At 40.2% G+C, this 21265-nt stretch overlaps 1 protein-coding gene across 1 annotated transcript in view; it reads left to right on the top strand.

Moving 5' to 3' along the window:
* CCDC191 (coiled-coil domain containing 191) overlaps positions 1–21265 on the top strand; it is an 88398-nt gene that overhangs the window by 66059 nt on the left and 1074 nt on the right. The window contains 3 exon segments of the mRNA XM_039256634.1: positions 336–479; positions 4855–5007; positions 5541–5686. Coding sequence (XP_039112565.1) covers positions 336–479; positions 4855–5007; positions 5541–5686 — 443 coding nt within the window.

Raw genomic sequence — 21265 nt, 5'->3', positions numbered from 1 at the left:
TGTTTTAAAAGTTGAAATACTAGATGTGCAGTCCAAACCCTTCATTCCTGAGAGAGAAGCTTGGAGTTGGGAGTTCCCTTCCTGTTGTATGGTGCTGTACCAGGGATGGGGTTTATGTCAAGAGTATGTTTCCGCCTTTCCTACCCACTTTGATGTGGGTATTTTCTCATTCACCTGGTATGGAAGTCACTCAGCCAGTTTCTGGACTTCTTTCAGAGGGAAATGCTCCATCTGTGGTTATACACTGGGTGTATCCAAGGGAAGAGGGAAGTCCGGGACCTCCTGATCACCATCTTGGTCCCTCCTCAGCCTTTTTACTTTTTAATTTTTTCCAGAAAGAACTAGAGAAGCAGAAGAGAATTAAGAGGAACCAACAGCTGGAAGCAGCAGCCAAAGAACATTATGAAAGAGTGTTGCTGAGAAAAAAAGGCCTGGAGCCTTGGAAGAAATTGAGAATGCAAAGCAAGCAAAACATTCAGGTATAATGTCATGAGCTTCCTCCCAAAATTACACAATGGCCTTTTCAAATAGAGTAAACCCCCAATTAGAATTTGAGGGTTGTTTGGTGTTTAAAAGCCAGAAATATTATTACAGATCCACTAATTGAGTGTAGTTCTTTTTTGGGATAAGAGCTCAGATTTCATCATACAAGATGTAGGAAGATTTCTGTGACTGGATAGGTTGGGGGAAAAAATGAGAATTTTTTTTCCTTTTTTTTTTAGTTTTAGAGAGGGAGTGGAGTGGGAGGGGTGGAAGGAGGGGGAGCAGAGAGACGGGGAAAGAGAATCCCAAGCAGGCCTCATACTCAGCACAGAGCCCAAGGCATGAGCTTGATCCCACAACCTTAGCATCAGGACCTGAGTCAAAATCAAGAGTAGACACTCAGCTGACTGAGTCATCCAACTGCCCCAAAATGAGTAAATTTTTTTATTAAAGACTTTCAAAGTAAGATAAATAGAGGCCTTTCTCAATTTTAGCCATGTTTTTAATAAAGAGAAAATGACTACCATAAGGCATTTAGTCAGATTTCTGCTTCAGTAAAGCTGCATAACAAATAGCCCTCAATAATCAGTGGCTTATTTCTTACTCACATTGTCTGTGGCCCAGTTGTGGATTACATTCAGATTTCTCCAAAGCCTCTTCCTGGCTTCAGCAGTAATTCAGGCCATGCTTTCACCTGGCAGATGTCTAAGGTACAACAACTAAACCCAGTTATGTACCACCAATACGAAATCTCTGCCTGGTATCATGTTCACTAACATTTCAGTGGCCAAGTAAGTCCTAGAGCCAAACTCAAGGTCATTGAGGGGAGAAAAAGGCTTCTGTTTCATTGGGAGGCACTATGAAATGACACACAAAGAGTATGAGTATATAATCCTATTATAGGGACAATAATCAACTCTGCCACACAGAGATACATAAAATCAAATAACATTAAACTTCAAATTTACCCAGTACATAGGGCAGGGCATTCTAAATTAAGTGATCAGAAGCTCAAAATAGATAAAATGTTATTTTCAGAATGCTCTTTAATAATAAGCACAGTGATCTATACTAGTTATAACCACTCTTACTTACACATTTGGCCAGGTTAATACTGAAAAGTAAAAGTAGCATTTTTGGTTATGAAAACCAAATATAAAAAGAATCCCACAAAATTGAGTAATGCTGTGGGTTACACCTCTGTGCATGTGACTTAGGCTGTTTTTTTTGCCTCCATACCTAATCTATTCATTCCTCATTCTCTTTGTTCTCTTCCTGTCTTTCACACTTTCTTTTTACCTTCCCAAAATAACCTTCCCACTGTCTTTTTCTCTGTCCCTGATTTTTTGTCCTCAGCTTCCTTATCAGTGGTTCCAGAACTGCTGAGTATTCAAGGCCTGCTGAGGAAGCCAGGTTGTGGCGATCAGGCCTGGGGGCAAGAGAATCCATCTGTGCCCCAAGCCACTGCTATTTTGCTTTAGCTTCTTCCTTGTAGTAAGATGGGAGGGCTGACTCCCTGGTCTTCTCTATGAATGAATCTGGAAATGAAATTTGAAATTTGAATTGACATTTGCTTCTTAAAGTGTAGTACCAAATGATAAGTTGGTGATATCTGGTAGTTTGCTATCCAGTTGAATGCTTCTGGTTTTGTTTTATCTGGCTTTTGTATATTTGGGGAGGATTTTCAGTTATTAATATACAAAGACAAAGTAGTCAGGGAGTGGAAAGACTCACTCTTACATTCTTATCAGCTCTTCTTTTTTTGTCCTAATTTTTGACTGAATAAAACCAAAAAAGGTATAACATTTTTTTTTAATTTTTTAAAATGTTTTATTTATTTTCGAGAAAGACAGTGTGAGCAGGGAAGGAGCAGAGAGAGAGAAAGAGACACAGGATTCTCGCTCCTTCTCTGTCCCTCCACCACTCATACTGTCTCTGTCGCTCGCAAAATAAATAAACTTAAAACAAAGTTTATTATTTCTGAGAGAGAGCGAGCACAAATTGGGGAGGGCAGAGAGACACAGAAAATCCGAAGCAGCTCCAGCTCTGAGCTGTCAGCACACAGCCCCATGAGGGCTCAAACCCACCAACTGTGAGATCATGACCTAAGCTGACGTTGGATGCTTAACCAACTGAGCCACCCAGGTGCCCCCAAATTAAAATTTTTTTAATTTATTAGAATATAAAAATAGAAACAGGAGTTTGAGTCCAAAAGGATGATTATGGACTTTAAGAATATGAAAGCCCAATAAAAATAAAAATAGGAAAACAGATCTGATACCAGCATTTCCCAAACTTTTCTGTTCATAAAACCTGTTTTCTTTTCATCTAAAGAACTTCTTAAAATGAACATTCCCTGGTCCCACCTCCAGGTATTCTCAGTAGGACTGAGTTGTTGGTTGGTATATGTGTCAGGAAATCTGCATTTTTAAAAAAGTAGCCCAGGGAATTCTGAGTGGTCTGAGTACCATATTTTGGGAATCACCTCTGTAGCTTATAACAAGGGTATTAGCTTCCTATTGCTGGTACAACAAATTACCTCAGCCTTAATGGCTTAAAACAGCACATATTTAGTATCTTAAAATCAGACTTGCTGGGCAAATGTCAGCCTGTCAGCAGGTATGTTCCTTCTGGTGGGTCCAAGGGGGTATCTGTTTCCTTGCCTTTTTCATCTTCTAGTGGCCACTGCATTCTGTTGCTCCCAGCCCCCTCCTCAAATCACTCTTCTCTCTTGCTTTCATGTTACATGTCCTGATGCTGACCCCCCACCCCACCCCACCTCTCTCTGACAAGGATACTTAGAATTACATTACTTAGATACATTATATTAGGATACTTAGAATCCACATAATCCAGGATAATCTCATTTAAGATCCTTCACTTAATCACATTTTAATATCCTTCACTTAATCACATTTGCAAAATCCCTTTTACCATGTAAGGGAACATATTTCCTGGGATCAGGCTGTGGGCTGTCCCTGAGGGGCCACTATTCAGTCTATCACAACAATATAGTAGAATTTTGGAACATTAGCAGTCCTCTCCATCTCTTTCAATATGTAATAAGGGAACTGAGCCCTAGAGAGGAGAACTGACTTGCTTTAAGTTACACAGCACATTGGTTACAAAGCTAGAGTGTGGCACCCATTTTCGCCAGGAATCCTGTCCAGGTCTGTCCAGGTCTGGCATTCCTTTGAACTGTATAAATATCAGAGTGTGTAGACAACAACCACCAGTTGAAAGTTAAATAATAAAAAGAAGTAAAAGTCCGGTGGACAGTAAAAGGAAGGGGCTGCTGCTTTACCCATCAGAGTTGGCTTCCAGAAGGGATAGAAAAAAGAAAGGTCCAGTTAAACAGTTCCTGGCTGGTTTGTAACATTTTTTCAGAAGAGTTATTCAGTTTTTCCCTTAAACTCATATGTGCTATATGTATTTATTCCAGCAACCATTTTCAGAATTTCCATGGGACTTTCTGATAATCTTTTTTTCCTGGTTCTCTGTTTTCCCTGAAAATCAGGGAGAATAGAAGGCTTCCCTTGCCTTTTGGCCCCCAGGGCAGGGTGAGTCAGAACAGGCAGCGGGGTCGAGTGCCACAGTGGCCTCCCGGATGGTTATGTTGGCCAAGAAATATGACTGTCAGGAGGTTTGCCTGGATCATCCACAGTGCTGGATAGCTAGACAAGGCTTGGAAAAAGGTGTTATTGTCTGGACAGGATTAAGAGAGAAGGGTTTTTCCCCTCTTGCCTTTTAAAAGAACATAACAGCTACCTTTTAAAACCTATAAAACTGAGTTACATGTTTGTTTTGGTAGAATGATGCTCTGAACCTTTTAAGTTGGTCAGACATTAAATTATTCATCATGTTATTTTCCTGTCAAATGGTTTTGTGGTTTATTGATAATGTCTAAATTTCAATACTGGTGACAGCTCATACTATAAAACTAATAGAAAGTATTGGCATTTCCTCGGTTAGACGGTGGTTAAGTACATACTGGAGAGGTTTATTATGGAGTTGCTGTGTAAGCTCCAGGAGAACAAACTGAGAATCTCGTCAGCTACTCACTTCAAAACGCAGTGCAAGTGAAACACAGCTCTGGAGGTTTATTCCATTTCCCTAATAACCAGCCAGTCCCTGTGGTCCTTAAGGAGTCATCACTGAAAGGCTATACATGACATGAATCTAAAACCCCCATAAAAAAGGGTCAGTAGTCAAAGCTCTTACTTAGGACATAGTCTGAATGTCCTTAGGATTCTTCCTTCTACAACTGCCTACATGTGTTTTATAGCATTGTCTGCTACGGTGATGTGTGCTTTCTTAAATGATGAAACATATAAGGAATAATTTCCTTTTCTCACTTAAAAAACTCCCCAGGTGGCCGAAGAACATCACTCTTTGGCTCTACAGAGGAAATGCCTGCTGTCCTGGTTCCAGTGTAGCCAGGAAAGCCTGGCTAGGAAGACCGCCTGTGCTGATCGACTTTATTGCCAAATATTGCTTAGGAGAGTCCTCCAGAGCTGGCTACAGGTAAGGCCGCAGGGAAGGAAGCTTTAAATGCATGGTTCTGCCCAGTCCCATGTAAGAAAATTAGATGCAATCCAGATGTCCATAATCGTTGCTTTTTCAGGAACAGTATAGAATAGTGAGTTCAGTTCCTTGCTTTGAAATGAGTATGAAAATGTCAAATCAATTCTTAGTATAAAACATTTCTATTCACACAGTGTTCATAAGCTGTTTATAAACTATAATGTAGCATTACATCAGCTTTTGTTTTTATACTCATTTATTGTTTGTTGTCCCATTTATGGGACTAGAATTTTACTAGAACCCTACCCTCCACCCCCAGGCTTATAATTGTTTATACACCTCTGGCTCCATTATTGTTTAATACATTGCAGAGGGTATTTTCTTGGCAGCCATGTTGTCTTTTTCTCCTTCTGCCTCCAGTGTCCTTTCTCCCTTTGTTTTGTGTTTTGTTTCAGTTCTCTTTTGTACTGTTTATTTGTTCTAATTCTTTATGATATTATATGTCTCACTTCTATTCCTGTCCTCATCCCTAGCACGTGACTGATCTGGAGGAAGAAGTACGAAAATTGTGTGTACATTTTCTTCAGAAGAAGATATTCAGGGCCTGGTGTAACACGGTCAGGGAGGCCAAGACTGATTCCCAGAGCAAGCTCAAGATTGCGGAGGAACATAGTGACAGGTGAGGTTCTGATCTCTGACGAAAGTCACTCAGACTTCACAATTGCTCTGCAATATATTCTTTTCTTTTTAAGTTTATTTATTTATTTTGAGAGAGAGAACATAAGCAGGAAAGAGGCAGAGAGAAAGAGAATCCCAAGCAGGCTCCACACCGACAGCATGGAGCCCGATGTGGGACTCAGTCTGAGGAACTGTGAGATCATGACCTGAGCCTAAATCAGAGTCAGACCCTTAACTGACTGAGCCACCCAGGAGCCCATCTTTTTCTTTTTCTTTGTTTTGTTTTGTTTTAAAGAGAGAGAAAGAGAGCAAGCAAGACATGAGTTGGGAGGAGGCAGAGAGAGGAAGAGAAAATCTTAAGTACATTCCACACTCAGCGCAGAGCCTGACATAGGGATTGACCTCACCACCCTAAGATCATGACCTGAGCTGAAATGAAGAGTCAGATGCTTAACCTGCTAAGCCACCAGGACGCCCCTGCTCTGCAGTATATTCTGTGCCCAGAATATGTCTGAAAGAGGAGGTGGCGGCTAGGAGAGCTGGACACTGGAAGATACCAGAAAAGGGTGGGAGTCCTAGCTCACCCACTGACTACAAGGGTGAAGGCAAGGCAGTGAACTCCTAGAACTCCAGGGTTCCAGTCTTAAAATGAGGGGGAGGATGCCTGCCCTCTCTACCTTCCATGGGCTGCCCAGAGGATAAAATGATAGGAAATCCATGAACGACACCTGAGCAAAATGTACTGTATACTTTATTAGTGATATGTTTATCCTGTAAGTTCAATTATTTTAACATTCATTGTGAAATATAACACAAATATAGAAAAGTGTGCTTAAAGCAATCATACAAATACAGCCTAATGAATTACTGTGAATTGGACACCCGTGTCACATCACTCGGGTCAGGAAACAGGACAGTGCTGGCCCCTAGAAATCCCCGTGGGCTCCTTCCTAATTGCAAGCTCTCCCTTCCCTCCTAAAGGTAAACTACTCTCCTCACTTCCTTGTGTTTCTTTTCCCTTTGACCTAAGGATGCAACCTTCAAGGCTATAATTTTGTGTTGCCTAGTTTGGAACTTTATATGAGTAAAATCACATTGTCTGCAATATTTTTTTTTTTTTTACAAATAGTGCAATATTTTTAAAATACAGTGAGGTCTTATTTAATCCACTGTCCTTGGGGAATAAGCTATTCTATATAAGTTTTTAATCGGTTTTCTAATTTTAGACATTTTAGATAGAAATGTTCTAAATTTCATTACATACTTCCTTTGAGAGTAAACAAATGACTTATGTTTTGGTGATCGGTTGTCATTGCTTATGAGCATAATGTGGTAGGTATAAGCCTCCAAGCTCTGACGTGGGAAGATTGTTGTGTAGGTGGAGGGACCCTTTCCTCACTATGCCTAGATTCATTTTTTGGTTCCTTTGTTTTCATTTGTATGTATGTGCCTGTGGGAGTGTCTGGTTTTTATTAAAGTGTTCCTATCTCGTTGCTGCTAGAGTGCCCACCACCAGCGAAGCCTGCTCACCCTTATTTAATTTACAGGTTACTGAAAACTGTGGGCTGGGAAAACATTAGCAAGTTGATTCTAATTTTGTCTAAAATAAAATAAGCAATGAGGGGTGTGTGGGTGGCTCAGTCGGTTAAATGTCTGACTTTGGCTCAGGTCAGGATATCGTGGTTCATGAGTTTGAGCTCAGAGCCTGGAGCCTGTTTCAGATTCTGCACCTCCCTCTCTCTCTGCCCCTCCCCCACTCACACTCTCTCTCTAAAAAATAAACTTAAAATAAAATCGGGGTGCCTGGTTAGTTCTGTCAGTTGAGCGTCCGACTTCAGCTCAGGTCACGATCTCATGGTTTCTGGGGTTCAAGCCCCGCGTCAGGCTCTGTGCTGATGGCACAGAGTCTGCTCTGGATTCTGTGTCTCCCTCTCTCTCTCTCAAAAATAAATAAAAGATTAAATAAATATAAAAAAATAAATAAAATTAAATAAAATAAGCAATGAGAGAGGGTACCCAGAGGATTCACCTTTGAATAAACACTTCACTTTGAAGGTTGAAGTTTCCTCAGGGTCTATGTGACCCTGGGCAAATAATCTTTCGAAGCCTCCTCTTTCCTCGTTTGTAAAATGAGGATAACAACAGAACCAATCTTAGGGAGTTGCTGAGAAGACTAAACAGGGTACCATAGTACCTCACTTAGTGCATGCTTAGCCCCAAATAATAGCTGTGTTTTGTTCACTGTCATTATTAATGTGTTGTTATTAAAGATCTTGTTTGTCCACCTTTATTTTCTTTTTTTTGTTTGTTTGTTTTTATTTCTAGGAGAGAGAGAGAGAGAGAGACAGCGTGAGCAGGGGAGGGTCAGAGAGAGAGGGAGTCACAGACTGAAACAGGCTCCAGGCTCTGAGCTGGCAGTCAGCAAAGAGCCCAACTGGGGCTCGAACCCACGAACCGCGAGATCATGACCCAAGCGAAAGTCGGATGCTTAACCGACTAAGCCACCCAGGCGCCCCTGTCCACCTTTATTTTCTGTTTCTCAGCTGCCATGTACAGACTGAGAGACTTCTTGGGGCGGCTGCCTGATGGGGCACAGGACAGCTAGAGAGGGCTTTCTCACCCACCAGAGGGGAGAGGGCGGTGTCAGTATTTCCCTTTTCAGGCAAGGAAACCGAAGCTCCTAGCAGGTAGGTAAGCTGCCCAAGGCCCACAAATTACAAATGGTGGAGCCTGGGCTCTGATTCAGGCTTTCTGACTCCAAACCATTCTTCTTGCTATATCCATCTCCTTCCCCAGTTTTCTAATTCAGTCTCATTTGTAAACTATAACATATAGTAGTAAAATAGTGGTCCTATTCAGGGTTTGAATATTCAGTTATGAAATCAATGTGGGAATCCACGCATTCAACAAGAAACAAATTCGCAGCCAGTGTCTAGTTGATACGAAAGCGGCACAGAAACTTCATGGCTTCGCTCTTTGCTCCATTCCCCGTGCGCCAGGCCCATTGGCCTCCTGATGTTCCTCAGAAAAATGTCACGTTTGCTTCACAGCTTTCACACGACCTGGATCATCGTACCTCCCTGACCACCCGATCTCCTGTCCCTGTCTGTCCACTGACCTGCCCTGTTTTCTTCACAGCACTCGAGACTTCCTGAAATTATATAATTTATTATTTACACATTTATTGTCTGTCTCTTCTGACAGCACAAGTGCCACATCTGGCTCACTACTGTGTTCTCAGTGTGTGACAGTGCCCAGTACACAGGTACTTAAAGGCCCAGGTACTTGGTACATAAATGAATGTATTTTCTTATAGGAATGACACTGTAATTTAATCGGGGGTCTTTTTTTTTTAACTTTTTATTTATTTATTTCTGAGAGAGAGAGTGTGAGCAGGGGAGGGTCAGAGAGAGAGGGAGACACAGACTCTGAAACAGGCTCTAAGCTCTGAGCTAGCTGTCAGCACAGAGCCTGACGCGGGGCTTAAACCCATGTACCGAGAGATCATGACCTGAGCTGAAGTCGGCCACCCAACCAACTGAGCCACCCAGGCGCCCCATAATAATAGGTCTTTTAAAAGGACCTTTAACTTCTACAAATTGATATTCAAAGTTCTTATTCAATGTTATACTAATGAAGGAATATGGTCTAGAAAATCTGTGGATGAAAAAGGAGAGATATTTATTAGTGTGAGGCCTCACCTTAAAGTTGCAGTAACTCTGGGGCACCTGGGTGGCTCAGTCGGTTAAGTGTCCGACTTCGGCTCAGTCATGATCTCGCAGTTTGTGGGTTCGAGCCCCATATTGGTCTCTGTGCTGACAGCTCAGAGCCTGGAGTCAGCTTCGGATTCTGTGTCTCCCTCTCCCTCTGTTCTTCCCCCACTCACACTCTGTCTCTCTCTCTCAAAAATAAACATTAAAAATTTTTTTTTAAAAAGTTGCAGTAACTCTGACCAATGATCCTAGTGAGAACATGAGGTGTAATCTTATATATCTGTATCACTTCTCAAGAGATTATAATTACATATAGATTTCTAATTTTATAAATCTGGAATTTTATACTTGGTGGGGCTAAGAGATGTCAGCCAGACCAAAGTGTCTCATTATCAGTACTTCCTGTGTGGTTCTGTAGAGCTCAGCTGTACGCCTCTCCAGTTCCTCTCAGATGAACCAGTATATATTTATATGTATTTTTTATACTATAGATACTATTCTATTTGTTTTACATATGTGATGGCATTGGATAAATGACATCTCCATGATTAACCAAGTATTGTGATCATCGTTTTAATTCCAGTATAATTAACATATAGTGTTTCACATGTACAATATAGTGATTCAACAATTCTATGCATTACTCAGGGCTCATAACAATAAGCACGCTCTTAATCCCCTTCACCTATATTACCCATTCCCATACCTCTCCCCTCTGGCAACCACCAGTACTTTATATTTAAGAGGCTATAGGGAAGGGGCTGTTTGTCTTTTCCTTTGTTTTGTTTTCCACATGTAAGTGAAATCATGTGGTAGTTGTCTTTCTCTGACTTATTTCACTTAGCATTATACCCTCTAGATCCATCCATGTTGTTGTAAATGGCAAGATTTCATATTTTTTATGGCTGAATAATTTTTCATTGTATATATAACACATCTTCTCTATTCATCTATTGATGGACACTTGTGTTGCTTCCATAATGTGACTATTATAAATAATGCAGCAATAAATATACAGGTGCATATAATGTCAAATTAGTGTTTTTACACTTTTGGTAAATACCCAGTAGTGGAATTACTAGATCATAAAGTAGTTCCATTTTGAATTATAGTGGGAACCTCCATACTGTTTTCCAGTGATCACACTAGTTTGCATTCCCATCAACCGTGCACAAGGGTTCCTTTTTCTCCACATCCTCACCAACACTTGTTGCTGCTTGGGTTTTTGATTTTAGCCATTCTGACAGGTGTGAGGTGATATCTCATTGTGGTTTGGATTGCATTTTCCTGATATTGAGTGATGCTAAGCATCTTTTAATGTGCCAGTTGGCCATGTGTATGTCTTCTTTGGAGAAACGTGTCTTCATGTCTTCTGTCCATTTAAACTGGATTGGTTTAAATTTAAATTTTAAACAGGATTGGTGTGTGTGTGTGTGTGTGTGTGTGTGTGTTGAACTGCATAAGTCTTTGTATAAATTCTTTATATATTTTGGGTACTAACCCCTTATTTGATATATCATTTGCAAATATCTTCTCCATTCAGTAAGTTTTCTTTTTGTTTTGTTGATTCTTTTCTTTGCAGAAGCTTTTTATTTTGATGTAGTCCCACTAGTTTACTTTTGCTTTTGTTTCCCTTGCCTTAGGAGACATATCTAGAAAAATGTTGCTATGGCTGAATCCAAGAAAGTACTGCCTGTGCTCTCTTCTAGGATTTTCATGGTTTCAGTACTCACATTTAGGTCTCTAATCCATGTTGAGTTTTTGTGTATGGTGTAAGAAAGTGGTCCAGTTTCTTTCTGTTGCATAAACTGTCCAGTTTACCCAATACGTTTGTTGAACAAACGTTTTGCCATCGTATATTCTTGCCTCCTTTGTTGAAGATTAACTGCTCATATAATCATGGGTTTACTTCTGAGCTCTCTATTCTGTTCCATTGATCTGTGTGCCAGTTCCATTCTGTTTTGATTACCACAGCTTTGTAATATGTTTCAAAATCTGGGATTTTGATACATCCAGTTTTGTTCTTCTTTTTCAAGATTGCTATGGCTTTTCGGTCTTTTGTGGTTCTATACAAATTTTAGGATTATCTGTTCTAGTTCTGAGAAAAATCCTGTTGGTAGTTTGATAGGGATTGCATTAAATCTGTAGATTAATTGGGTAGTATGGACACTTTATCAATGTTTGTTCTCCCAATTCATAAGCATGGAATATCTTTCCATTTGTTTGTGTCATCTTCCATTTCTCTCATGCATGTTTAGTTTTCAGAGTACAGCGTTTATTCCTAGGTATTTTATTATTTTTGGTGCACTTGTAAATGGGATTATTTTCTTAATTTCTTTCTGCTACTTGTGAATAGAAATGCAATAGATTTCTGTATATTGAATTTGTATCCTGTGACCTTAAATTCATTTATCAGTTCAGCTAGTTTTTTGGTGGAGTCTTAGGGTTTTCTATAGATAGTATCACATCATCTGCAAAGAGTCAAAGTTTTACTGCTTTCTTATCAATTTCGATGCTTTTTTTATTTCTTTTTCTTGTCTGATTGCTGTGGCTAGGACTTCCAGTATTATGTTGATTAAAAATGGTGAGAATGGACATCCTTGTCTTATTCCTGATCTTAAGGGAAAAGTTCTGTTTTTCACCATTGAGTATGATGTTAGTTGTGGGCTTTCCATATGTGGCCTTTATTACACTGAGGTATGTTCCCTCTAAACCTACTTTGTTGAGAGTTTTATCATGAATGGATGTTGTACTTTGTCAAGTGCTTTTTCTGCATCTACCAAAATGATCATAGGGTTTTTATCCTTTCTCTTGTTGATATCATGTAGCACACTGATTGATTTGTAAATATTGAATCACCCCTGCATTACAAGAATAAATACCACTTGATTGTGTTAAAGACTTTTTTAATGTATTGTTGGATTCAGTTTGCTAGTATCTTGTTGAGGATTTTTGTATCTGTGTTCATCAGAAATTGGCCTGTAGTTCTCTTTTTTTGTAGTCTCTTTCTGGTCTTGGTATGTGTGTAATACTGGCCTCATAGAAGGAATTTGGAAGCTTTCCTTCCTCTACTATTTTTTGGAATAGTTTGAGAAGAATAGATATTATTAACTCTTCTTTAAATGTTTGGTCGAATTCACCTGTGAGACTGTCTGGTCCTAGACTTTAGTTTGTTGGGAGTTTTTGTTCAAATTTTCTATTTCTTCCTGATTCAATTTCAGGAGGTTTTATGTTTCTAGGAATTTATACATTTCTTCTAGATTGTCCAATTTGGTGGACAACCTCTGTTGTCCTATAATCCTTTGTATTTCTGTGGTATTGGTTGTTATTTCTCCTCTTTCATTTCTGATTTTGAGTCCTTTTTTTTTATGAGTCTGGCTAAAGTTTATCAGTTTTGTTGATCTTTTCAAAGAAGTATCTACTGGTTTCACTGATGTGTTCTGTTTCTGTTTTTGTTTTGTTTTGTTTTTTAGTTTCTATTTTATTTAATTTCTGCCCTAGCCTTTCTTATTTCTTTTCTTCTGGTTTTGGGCTTTGTTTGGTCTTCTTTTCGTAGCTCCCTTAGGTGTAATGTTAGGTTGTTTGAGATTTTTCTTGCTTTCTGGGGTAGGCCTGTGTTGTATAAACTTCCCTCTTAGAACAGCTCTGACTCCATCCCAAACATTTTGGACCATTCTATTTTCATTTTGATGTGCCTCCATGTATTTTTTTATTTCCTGTTTGACTTCTTCATTGACCCTTTCACCTTTCATTGTTTAGTAGCATGTTATTTAACCTCCATGTATTTGTGGTCTTTCCAGATTTTTTCATGTGGTGGATTTCTAATTTCATGGAATGACTTTGATGTTTTTGAATTTGTTGAGATTTGGTTTGTGGCCTATCATCTGATCTGCTTTGGAGAATGTTCCATGTACACTTGAAAAGAATAAGTATTCTGCTGTATGGTATGTTCTATATATCTGTTAGATCCATCTGGTCCAATATGTCATTCCAAGCTATTGTTTCTTTGTTGATTTTCTGTTTGATCTATCCATTGATATAAGTGGGGTGTTAAGGTCCCCTACTGTTATTGTATTACTATCAATTACTTCATGTTTTCTATTAGCTGCTTTATGTATTTAGGTGTTCTCATGTTGGGTGTATAATTATTTTTAATTGTTTTACCTTGTTGGATTGTTCCCTTTATGATTAGGTAGTGTACTACTTTGTCTTTACCATAACACATGGTAATTAAAATGGCAAAAAGTAGTGCTAAAGAGAGAGTTTTAAAACCAGCAAGAGAAAAGATGCTTTCAAGGAAAACTCCGTAAGGTTATCAGCTGATCTTTTAGCAGAAGTATTCAAAGTGCTAAAAGGAAAAAAATCTGTAACCACCAATATTCTATTCAGCAAGGCCATTGTTCAGAATAGGAGAGAGACAGAGTTTCCCAGACCAAAATAAAAGTTAAAGAAATTCATCACCACTAAACGAGCCATACAAGAAATGTTAAAGGGGACTCTGTGAGTGGAAAGGAAAGACCATAAGCAGGAGTAAGAAAAGCAGGAAGCACAAAAGCAGTGAAATTAAGTATATCTATAAAAATCAATCAAGACAGACACCTGGGTAGCTCAGTCCATTAAGCATCCGACTTCAGCACAGGTCATGATCTCACGGTTCGTGAGTTCAAGCCTTGCAGCAGGCTCTCTGCTATCAGCACAGAGCCTGCTTCAGAGCCTGTCTTTCTCTCTCTCTGTCTGCCCCACTGCCACTCATACTTTGTCTCAAAAATAAACATTTTTTAAAAATCAGTCAAGAGATTCACAAAATTAAAAAATGTAAAGTATGACATGATCTACCTAAACCATGGTGAGGTGGATAAAAATTTAGTGCTTTTGTTTTATTTTTATTCCCTTTAATGTTTTATTTGTTTTTGAGAGAGAGAGACACACACAGAGTGTGAGTGGGGAAGGGGTATAGAAGGAGGGAGACACAGAATCAGAAGCAGGCTCCAGGCCCTAAGCCCTCAGCACAGAGCCCAAAGTGGAGCTTGAACTCAGGAACCAGGAGATGACCTGAGCTGAAGTCAGATGCTTAATCAACTGAGCCACCCAGGGGCCCCTTATTTTTATTTTTTTTTTAATTTAATGCTTTTAGAATGGGTTCTAAACTTAAGTGACCATCAATTTAATACAGACTGCTACATGCAGAAAATGTTATATATAAACCTAACAGTAACCGCAAATCAAAAACTGGTAATAGGTATGCAAAAAATAAAGAGAAATGAATCCAAGTAGATCACTAAAGAAAGCCAGTGAATGGCACAAAAACAGACACTCCGATCAATGGAGCAGAATAGAGAACACAGAGATGGACCCACAAACATTTGACCAACTAATCTTTGACAAAGCGGGAAAGAACATCCAATGGAATAAAGACAGTCTCTTCAGCAAGTTGTGCTGGGAAAACTGGACAGAGACCTGCAGAAAAATGAATCTGGACCACTTTCCTATACCCTACACAAAAATAAACTCAAAATGGATGATAGACCTAAATTTAAGACAGGAATCCATCAAAATCTTCTAGGAGAAAGCAGGCTAAAACCTCTTTGACCTTGGCCAGAGCAACTTCTTACTCAACATGTCTCCAGAGGCAAGGGAAACAAATGCAAAAATGAACTATTGGGACTGTATCAAGATAAAAAGCTTCTGCACAGTGAAGGAAGCAATCAGCAAAACTAAACAGCAACTGACAGAATGGGAGAAGGTATCTGCAAACGACGTATCAGATAAAGGGTTAGTATCCAAAATCTATAAAGAACTTCCCAAATTCAACACCCAAAAAACAATCCAGTGAAGAAATGGGCAAAAGATATGAATAGACACTTCTCCAAGGAAGACATCCAGATGGCCAAGTGACACACAAAAAGATGCTCAACATCACTCATCATCAGGGAAATACAAATTAAAACCACAATGAGATAACACCTCACACCTGTCAGAATGGCTAACATTAACAACTCTGGCAACAACAGATGCTGGCGAGGATGCAGAGAAAGAGGATCTGTTTTGCACTGCAGGTGGGAATTCAAACTGATGCAGCCGCTCTGGAAAACAGTATGGAGGTTCCTCAAAAAGTTAAAAATAGAACTGCCCTACGACCCAGAATTGCACTACTAGACATTTATCCAACGGATACAGGTGTGCTGTTTCAAAGGGGCACATGCAGCCCAATGTTTATAGCAGCACTATCAACAACAGCCAAAGTATGGAAGGAGCCCAAATGTCCATCAATGGATGAATGGATAAAGAAGATGTGGTATATTTATAGAACAGACTATTACTCAGTAATCAAAAAGAATGAAATCTTGCCATTTGCAACTACGTGGATGGAACTAGAGGGTAGTTCCTAAGCAAAATTAGTCAGAGAAATACAAATATCATATGACTTCACTCTTATGAGGACTTTAAGATACAAAACAGATGAACATAAGGGAAGGGAAGCAAAAATAATATAAGAACAGGGAGGGAGACAAAACATAAGAGACTCTTAAATATAGAGAACAAACAGAGGGTTACTAGAAGGTATGTGAGAGAGGGGATGGGCTAAATGGTTAAGGGAAGTTAAGGAATCTACTCCTTAAATCATTGTTGCACTATATGCTAACTAACGTGGATGTAATTTTTAAAAATAAATTTAAAAAATAGAGATAGTGAAGAATTTGATGAACATAAAGAATGGAGAGAGAATTAAAGTCACGTGTCACATGCAGGTATCCTGTACATTTTGTTGTGTACAACCAGATTTTTGTGTCTTTTTATTCAAAATTTTGTACTCCAAATTAACCTTTAAGATATACCAAATGATATATCAAACATAAGACATCGTTATTCAAAAATCAGTTTAAGACAGAAACTGTTACATATTCCCTTGAATCCCAAGGGAAGTTTCCCTGAACCTTTAAATGTAATGCATTTGTAACTTCATCTTTACAAAGATCATTAGTTACTGGGTAGACAGGAGTACACCTTGATTAATAAAAAAAAAAAAAGAATAAAAAAAGGAAAGCCAGTAAACCATGAGAGGAGAGCAAGAGATGAAAGGAGCAGAGAAGAACTGCACAAACAACCATAAACAAGTAACAAAATGGCAATAAGTACATACTTATCAATAATTACTTTTAATGTAATGGACTAAAGGCTCTAACCAAAAGACATAGGATGATGGAATGGATAAAAAAGCAAGACCCATCTATATGCTGCCTTTAGGAGACTCATTTCAGACCTAAAGACACTTGCAGATTGAAAATTGAGAGGGTGGAGAAACATAATGCAAATGGAAGTGAAAAGAAAGCCAGGGTAGCAATACTTATATCAGACAAAATATAATTTATTTTTTTATTTACTTAGAGAGAGGGAGCATGGACTGGGGAGAGGCAGAGAGAGAATCCTAAGCAGGCTACGTGCTGTCAGCACAGAGCCCAACACGGGGCTCAAACTCATGAACTGTGAGATCATGACCTGAGCTGCAATCAAGAGTCAGATGCTTAGCCAACTGAGCCACCCAAAATAAACTTTAAAACAAAGACTGTAACAAGTGACACAGGAGTACTTATATTTCTGATACTGCCTTAGTCCTACAGTTCTGAAGCATTTTGTAAAGATAGGCCCCTTAATGGTAATAACAGTCACAGACCTCCTACACACCCAGAAATGCGCATATGCGGATCTCAAACAATGTTACACAAGATGTCAAGGAATCTGTGGACCTCACGTTAAGAACTCTTATGTTGGTGACTCAAATCACATTTATTACACAGTACATCCACATGTCCTCTATCCAGATATATTTGCCAAACGTAAATACCTAATAACACAGTGTCTGGTTCATCATTCAGAGAAAATGTAACAGAGTAGATAGATACATGCTTACATACAGACCATAAATAAGTGCCAAACCAGTGATTGTGACCATGTGCTGTAGGAGGAGTTCAAAGGAAGGAAAGATTAATGCAGGCAAAGATGGTCTAGGAAGATTTCCTCAAGGGGGCAGACCATTTCCGTTAGGGGAGAACAGTAGGAGATAAAATGTACAAGTCAGAAAGTGGGAGGGGAGCCAGGAGAAAGATGTGAACAGAGGTAACAATGGGAAGACAGGGTTGAGGCCTGAGTGGCCAGACAGCCGAGGACAGGCTGTGGAGACAGAGGACTGGATGGGCGAAGGAAGAAAGCAGATGAACTAGCTGCACTGCACCAACAAAAATCACCATTATCAGAAACAGCAAGTAACCATCAGCCACAGAACTAATGGGGGCTGTGATGCCTTCTAGGGTTTCGTGAGAGTCAAGAAGCCAGAATAAATCCCATCTATGCCTCTAGTTGTGAAAATATAAACTTAGCTACTCTGCATTTTTGTTTCCACAACACAACTCTATTTATAATTCCTTATACACACAGTGCTCTTCTTGCCTTTTTGCCTTTACTCAAGACATGCCCTCTTCTAGAACAGCCATTTGTCTGACCAAAACTCTGTTCATTCTCTCTCAAAAACTTCCGGTGCTCCTTACCACGAGACTGGCGAGTACCCTGTGCGTGCGTGCACCATGGTAGCGTGCGCCTGCACTGATCTGTTCACCAGCTTAACTCCCCGTGTGGACAGAAACTATCTGGCTTACCTTCTCATTCCCTGTGCGCACGGAGCTGGGTTATCCTAAAAGGCCTCTGCAGGTCTCCCTGGCTTCAACATGTGACCCTCCAGAACTGTGATTCCATATCTTGACATCAAGGTAATCTTTGCTGAACTAAAATTCAAGGCTGTTTTTGTTTGTTATTGGAGGTGACATTACCAGTGGCCATTTTAAACTACACACAGGCACACATCAGAGACACTGTGGGTTCAGTTCCAGACCACTGTAATAAAGCAAATATCATAATAAAGTGAGTCAAATGAATTTTTTAGTTTCCCAGTACTTATAAAAGTTATGTTTACACTGTAACTATTAAATATGCAATAGAATTCTATGTCTTCAAAGACAATGTTCATACTTTACTTTAAAAATACTTTATTGCTAAAAAAAAAAAAAAAAAAAAGGCTGACCATCATCTGAGCTTTCAGGGAGTTGTAATCTTTTTGCTGGTAGAAGAAACTGCCTCAACATTAATGATGCTGACTGATCAGGGTGGTGGCTGCTGAAGGCTGGGGTGGCTGTAGCAATTTCTTAACAGTGAAGTTTGCTGCATCAATGGACTCTTCCTCTCCCAAAGTTTTCTCTGTGCCACATGATACTGCTTGATAGCATTTTACCCACAGTGGACCTTCTTTTAAAACTGGAGTCCATGGCTCAGTCAGTTGAGCATCTGACTTAGGCTCAGGTCATGATCTCACAGTTTGTGGGTTCGAGCCCCGTGTCGGGCTCTGTGCTGACAGCTCAGAGCCTGGAGCCTGCTTTGGATTCTGTGTCTCCCTCTCCCTCTGCTCCTCCTCATCTCATGCTGTCTCTCTCTCTCTCTCTCTCTCTCTCTGTCTCTCTCTCTCAAAAATAAACATTAAAAAAATTTTAATTGGGGTCAATCCCCTCATCCCCTGCCACTGCTTTATCAACTAAGTTCCTGTCATACTCTAAGTCCTTTGTTGTTGTTTCAGCAGTCTTCTTGGAATCTTTACAGGGTAGATTCCATCTCAAGAAGCCACTTTCTTTGCTCATCTGTAAGAAGTAACTCCTCATCCGTTAAAGTGCTATTCTGAGATTGTGGCCATTCAGTCCCATCTTCAGGCTCCACTTGTGATTCTAGTTCTCTTGCTGTTTCTACCCCATCTGCAGTAACTTCCTCCACTCAAGTCTTGACCTCCACAAAGTCACCCATGAGGGTTAGAGTCAACTTCTTCCAAACTCCTGCGAATGCTGATATTTTGACCTTTTCCCATGAATCACAGATGTTCTTAATGACCTCTAGAATAGTGAATCCTTTCCAGAAGGTTAATTCACTTTGCCCATATCCATCAGACGAATCACTATCTATGGCAGGTACAGCCCTAAGAAATGTTTTATTTTTTAGTTTTTTATTTTAGAGAGACAGAAAGCAGCAGGGGGAGAAAGAGAATCTTAAGCAGGCTTCACACTCAGCGCAGAGCCTGATGCAGGGCTTGATCCCACAACCTTGGGATCACGATGTGAGCTGACATCACAAGTTAGAGGCTCAACCGACTGAACCACCCAGGGGCCCCTAAAAAACGTATTTCTTAAATAATAAGACTTGAAAGTCGAAGTTACTCCTTGATCTATGGGCTGCAGAATAGATGCTGTGTTTGCAGGTATGAAAACATTAATCTCAGTGTCCACCTCCATCAGAGCCCTTGGGTGACCAAGTGCATTGTCAGAGAGTAGTCACATTTTGCAAGGAATCTTTTTTTCTGAGCAGTAGATCTCAACAGTGAATTTAAAATATTCAGCACACCACGTTGTAAACAGACGTACTGCCATCCAGGCTTTGTTGTCCCATTTACAGAGCACAGGGTGGATTGAGCAGAACTCTTAAGGGCCCTGTGGTTTTTAGAACGATCAGTGGGCACTGGCTTCAACTTTAAGTCACCACCTGCTTTATCCCCTAACAAGAGACTCAGCCTGTCCTTTGGAGCTCTGAAGCCAGGCACTGACTTCTCCTAAGAAAATCCTAGATGGCAGCATCTTCCAAAATGAGACTGTTTTATCTACCTTGAAAACCTGTTGTTTAGCATGGCTGAGCTGAACTAGATCTTCCGGATAACTTGCTGCAGTTTCGACATCAGCACCTGCTGCTTCACTGTGCACTTTTATGTAACGGAGATGGTTTTCCCCTTAAACCTCAGGAATCACCTTCTGCTAGCTTCCAACTTTTCTTCTGCAGCCTCCTCACCCTTGTCAGCCTAACTAGGATTGAGTTAGGGCCTTACTGTGGCTTAAGCTTTGGCTGAAGAGAATGTCGTGGCTGGTTTGATCTTCTATCCAGACTAGTCAGACTTTCTCCACATTGGCAATAAGGCTGTTTTGGTTTCTTAGTCTTCGCGTGTTCACCAGAAAAACACTTCATTTCAAAAACTTTTTCCTTTGCATTCACAACTTGGCTGTTTGGCAAAAGATACCTAGCTTTTGGCCTCTGGGCTTTGGATGTGCCTTCCTCACATAGCTTAATCATTTCTAGCTTCTGATTTGCAGCAAGAGGCGTGCGACTCTTCCTTTCACTTGAACGCATGGAGGCCAATGGAGGGTTATTGACTGACCTCATTTCAATATTGTCATGTCTCGTGGGATAAGGAGGCTTGAGGCGAAGGAGAGCGGTGGGGCAAATGGCTGGTCGGAACATGCACATTCATCAGTTAAGTGTGCTGCCTTGTCTGGGCATGGGTCTTCGTGCCCCAGTTACAATGTTAATATCAAAGGTCACTGATCCCAGATCACCATAACAAATACTGTGATAATAAAAATGTTTGAAATGTGAGAATTACCAACATGCACGATAGAAACACGAAGTATAAGTAAACGCTATTGGAGAAGTAGGGCCGACTGACCTGCTCAGTGCAGGATTGCTGCCATAGATCTTCAGTTTATAAAAAAGGCAGTATCTGCGAAATGCAGTAAAACAGAGTACGGCCATACGTCGGAGTGCCTGGGCCGCAGTCTGTGACTGTGGTCCTCTGCTTGCGTTTCTAGCATCTTTGCCTTGAGGGCTTTGGCGGCTGGAGCCCCCGGTCCACTGGTCCTGTCTCGAGCACAAGGTGCATGCTGTGAGCAGGTCACTCGGGACTGTCAACCACTGGGCGCTCTGCTCAAATGTCACCTCAGAGAGGGTTTCCCTGACCCCTGGATGGAAAATAAAAACTTAGCAGTCGCCGCATCCTATTTCGCTGCTTTATT

Source organism: Hyaena hyaena, unplaced genomic scaffold (genome assembly GCF_003009895.1).
Source record: "Hyaena hyaena isolate Hyena2069 unplaced genomic scaffold, ASM300989v1 scaffold_582, whole genome shotgun sequence".
NCBI lineage: Eukaryota > Metazoa > Chordata > Mammalia > Carnivora > Hyaenidae > Hyaena > Hyaena hyaena.
The sequence above is the reverse complement of the archived record's forward strand: the minus strand, read 5'-3'. Positions and strand labels throughout refer to the sequence as shown.